A 4,268-nucleotide genomic window follows, 5' to 3' on the forward strand; every position below is an offset into this window, starting at 1 on the left:
TTAAAGGGGTCCTATTATGCTTTTTCACTTTTAGTCAATGTGTAGTGTGTATGTTTGGGAATAAAAAAGATCTAGAAAGTTACAAATCTCAAAGTCCACTCCAAAGGGAGATATTTCGTTTTTTAAAAATCCCTTTTCAAGAACTACAACGAACGGTTCATTTGGACTACAGGGTTTGGTTTCCGGGCTTTGTGATGTCACAAAGTGGTCCATTAGAATATCATTAAAATAATACCCGCCTACAGAAATTCGAATGGTTGGGGGGTGGGGTGGGGAGGGGCGAGGTCGTGCTTAGAACGCTTGGCTGAGTGCATCAGACAAGACGACAACGACGAAGAGGTGCTGCTGCAGAGTTAATGCATCAGAGAAAACGAAGAAGAGCTGCTGTAGCGTCACGTTTCGGCATGTCTAAAGGCAGTGACATAACGGACGAGAAGCGCAGCGCCGTGTCTAGAACAATTCTTACAACAAGTACAACACGACGTAGCTGGGTGCCGCGGACAGACGCCGAACAGCGCCGCTGGTGTGAGTACACTCATAGAAAATAATGTATTCGAATTTTAAACACGTGGCGTGATGCGACACTGCGCTATGCTTTTCGTCTGGTGTGCGACCGTCTTAAGAAACGCTGTTATGTTGACCCCCATGCCCAAACGTCTTTGTTTGGGCTTCCGAAAGTGGATGATGTCAGGAAACAGTGGTTGCAATTTATTTTTAACTCTGCTCCTGAGCATTATAACCCCAATTTGCTATTGTGTGCTGCGCATTTTACTGAGGACAGCTTCCACAACATGAGGGAGTACAGTACCGGTTTCGCCAAAAAGCTTTTGTTGAAAGACGGAGCAAGGGGCGTGGCAGGACTGAAACACCGTCTAAGCTCTTCGCCAATCACAACGCACTGGGACAGCTAACCAATCACATCACATTTTGTTTTTCGGAAGGCGGGCCACCAGGCTGGGGAGAAACTTAAGGTATTGTAATACTGTAAATTATGTGAAAAATAATGCGTTTTTCGAACCACCAAGCATGAGAGCATGTTCTAGTACACCCCCAAAAACAAAAATCAAGACTTTGTAAAAGAGCATAATAGGACCCCTTTAATCTTTTCCCGAAACAGTCAGAGGAAAGCCTCAGTGCTTCACGCTTCATTTGCCCATCACTATAAATTGTCCCAACTGTGTGGCACTGATGGGATGCACTGATCTATTATTTACTCGACTAATAATAAGGTTACTGTGGGGGCGCCCACGGATTCGGAATGATCCAGAATATTTAATCAGCACAGTAATCTAGCCAGTAATCTTAAATCCTAATTTAGCTATACACATCATGAATTATATATTCAGGCTAAAGTAAAATGAAATAACATGGGGAAAAGTAGGGGGGAAATCACTTACTTATTAGACAGTAACTTTTCTTGTCTTGACAGCATCTCCAAGAGCTGATCTTTACTCTTGCTGCCCAGATCACCCGCTTCCCCTTGGCGCGCCGTCCACGCCGACGACATGATCAAATCTGTGAAGAATAAGACAACCAGTAAAAACCTCACACTGACACCTTCACTCTACACGTCCTCACGACTGGTGAGAGAGGACGTCAGATATTCCCTTATTCCGCCATGAGTCAAAATAAACGATACCATGTACTATTTACTTTGCAATGTATTCATTTTAAAATTTAAATTTAAAAATAATATTCTCTCATAGGGCGGAAGAATACAAAAATATTCAAATGTTGCTGGAATACAAAAATAGATATTTCTAAATACAATGAGGAACATATTCATTGCCTTATAGCATATGTACATGCACAAAGAACATGCAAAATGCATATGAATCTGTAAAATCACTTAGACCAGAGCTTCATTAATAAATCTCAGAGAATAAAGCGAATGTATTAGCCTCATTCCCTAACATATTAGTCCCATTTCCTATTTAAATATACTTTATCTCTTAAAAATAGAAACGTTATACCAATAGCAGCAACAGAATATCTGTATGTGTATATGTGTGTGTATATATATATATATATATACACACACACACACACACATGCAGCTTCCCTGTTTCTTGTAATCCACCAGCTCTGTAGTATTTCCATCAGTAAGGTTATTTTCCATTCTGATATTTCTGAGAATAAGGAGTTAGATGATATCTTAAACTTTATTTGTATGATGGGTATACATATCCACAAAGCTAGATACCTTAAATTTAAACCCAGCTGCAAAATATTTGCTTCTGATCTACATTTATTAGTATCATCACTTCAAAAATTCTCCTCTAATAAAAAAGCTCTGAAGACATCTCGTATTATAGAACGGTTTTTAAATCAATTGTAATGTTTTTTTCCCCTCTCTCCTCTGTATTGCCTCGTATATTCGATGTTCTTCGTTCTGTATTTTTTTTTCTCTTTTGTATTGAACTATATTTCTACAAAAACCACTTGGAAACACGCTGCTGTATTCCGATACTGTGTTGTCGCAAAGCTTCAGAATCGACTCGGGTCTGCCAGCAGCTACCGTTAGTAACGTTACAGGAGGCAGCGCCTGGTTGAGCTTTGCGCTCCGGCGACAACAAAAACAGCAACCATGACTAGTGTGTATTGATTTTGATTAATTGTGATGACATGAGCTCAGCTTCTACTATTCGTAATGGAAGTACTTTAGTAGAAAGCCGATTACAGGAGCGGTACGATACAAGGCTAACTAGCTAGCTAGCTAGCTAGCTTATTCTGTGTGTAGAACCCACGAAATGAAATCACAAGATTAACCTGCTAAACAAGGCTAAATGCTGGTTTATGGTGACGTTAGTGATTATTAATTGTTTATTATATATACACTACGACACGGAAAACGTTTTCTATATGTTTACTAAAAGTTAGTTTTTGTGTGGAAAGTTAACGTTTCACATTAGCAAACTTAAATTATATTGTCAACAATATTTATTATTAGTAATGTCACCCGGCGAAATTCTTTATGGAAGGGTGGACAAAATGTTTCATAAGATCAAGAAGTTGTTTTTTTGTATAGTTTTCCTCAGTGTTTCGTGCGGATGTTTTGTTATTGTTATGAAAGCTCTCTGGCGCCCTCTTTGCCACGTTGCCTCACTGCTACACATGTCTGTGTTGATCATACTGTACTCGGATTTGGGGTTACAAGTTAAATGGTACAGCATCAACGTTCCTTACTTTAAAAATACACTTCCTGACACTGAATAGATTTGCCAGTTGCAGACTGGAGTTTTAAACGCGGTGTCTTGTTAATTCATGTTCCATCCTGTGTGCAATCTTTGTATATTCAAGGCAGTAAAGCATGAATAAGCCATTAAGATCGATGTGATCTCTTGTCCTGCAGGGGGAAATCAGCGTGAGCTTGCCCGTCAGAAGAACGCTAAGAAGATAAATGACCATACCAGAGGGAAGAGAAATGATGATGGCCTCTCAGCAGCTGCCCGTAAGCAAAGGTACAACATATAAAGAGAATAATAACAAATAGATATATTGAATTACGAAGTGTATCACACTGAATGTGAATATAATTTCTTTTTTTGTATTTCAGAGATGCTGAAATCATGCAACAGAAGCAAAAAAAGGCAAAAGAGAAGGTGGACCCTAAAGGCAATTAAACAGTGGCTGGCGCTGTGACCGACATGGCATCCTGGATTTTTTTTTTGTCAAGAGAGAGTATCTGTCATTGTGTAGATGTGGAGACTTTGATTCTTTAATGTTTCATCCCAAACTCCATAATGGTCTTGAAAGGGGCATATCAACTATACAGTACATGATGATTTGTGTTCAGCTGTTGAGGAGAGAGTTTCTTCTGTTCAAATAATCAGAGCAAGCCCAAATAATGGGAGTCTCAAAAATGTTTGGACTTGCATTGTAATCTTGTATTTTTGTATCAAGTGCCCTTCTTAATAAAAAGTACATTTTAATTCACAGCAATTTATCCCTATAATGTGGTTATTCCCATAATACAAGTGCCCGTCTTTAGAGGGCAGGTTTTGCAGAGAGGGGCGGGACTTGTGAAACCGCTAACTGCATATTACAACAGTAAAATAAAGCCATATGTGACCCTGGAGCACAAAACCAGTCTTAAGTCGCTGGGGTATATTTGTAGCAATAGCCAAAAATATATTGTATTGTCAAGAGGAAAATGAGAAACAAGAGACCAAAAAATGCAGATGAGCTGAAGGCCACTGTCAAAGAAACCTGGGCTTCCATACCACCTCAGCAGTGCCACAAACTGATCACCTCCATGCCACGCCAAA

General features: G+C 39.5%; 2 protein-coding genes across 2 annotated transcripts in view; one reads left to right on the plus strand and one right to left on the minus strand.

Moving 5' to 3' along the window:
- LOC107593020 (DNA-directed RNA polymerase II subunit GRINL1A-like) overlaps window positions 1-1,628 on the minus strand; it is a 5,898-nt gene extending 4,270 nt beyond the window's left edge. The window contains exon 1 of the mRNA XM_016282604.1: window positions 1,398-1,628. Within this exon, the coding sequence (XP_016138090.1) occupies window positions 1,398-1,507 (110 nt within the window). The 5' untranslated portion in view covers window positions 1,508-1,628. The remainder of the gene's footprint in view (window positions 1-1,397) is intronic.
- An 830-nt stretch (window positions 1,629-2,458) lies between these two features.
- Window positions 2,459-3,961, plus strand: LOC107594507 (small EDRK-rich factor 2-like). Its single transcript, XM_016284585.1, has 3 exons — window positions 2,459-2,594; window positions 3,353-3,461; window positions 3,557-3,961. Exons 1-3 carry the CDS (start codon window positions 2,588-2,590, stop codon window positions 3,621-3,623), a joined length of 183 nt encoding a protein of 60 aa, XP_016140071.1. The 5' UTR covers window positions 2,459-2,587; the 3' UTR covers window positions 3,624-3,961.
- The last annotated feature ends 307 nt before the right edge of the window (window positions 3,962-4,268 follow it).

Source organism: Sinocyclocheilus grahami, unplaced genomic scaffold (genome assembly GCF_001515645.1).
Source record: "Sinocyclocheilus grahami isolate Dianchi unplaced genomic scaffold, SAMN03320097.WGS_v1.1 scaffold10.1, whole genome shotgun sequence".
In the NCBI taxonomy this organism is placed as follows: Eukaryota; Metazoa; Chordata; class Actinopteri; order Cypriniformes; family Cyprinidae; genus Sinocyclocheilus; species Sinocyclocheilus grahami.

Excerpts from the sequence above, each read along its gene's own strand:
- LOC107594507 (XM_016284585.1), top strand. Across the intron at positions 3,462-3,556 it reads GCAGCTGCCCGTAAGCAAAG|AGATGCTGAAATCATGCAAC; the intron begins GTACAACATATA and ends TTTGTATTTCAG.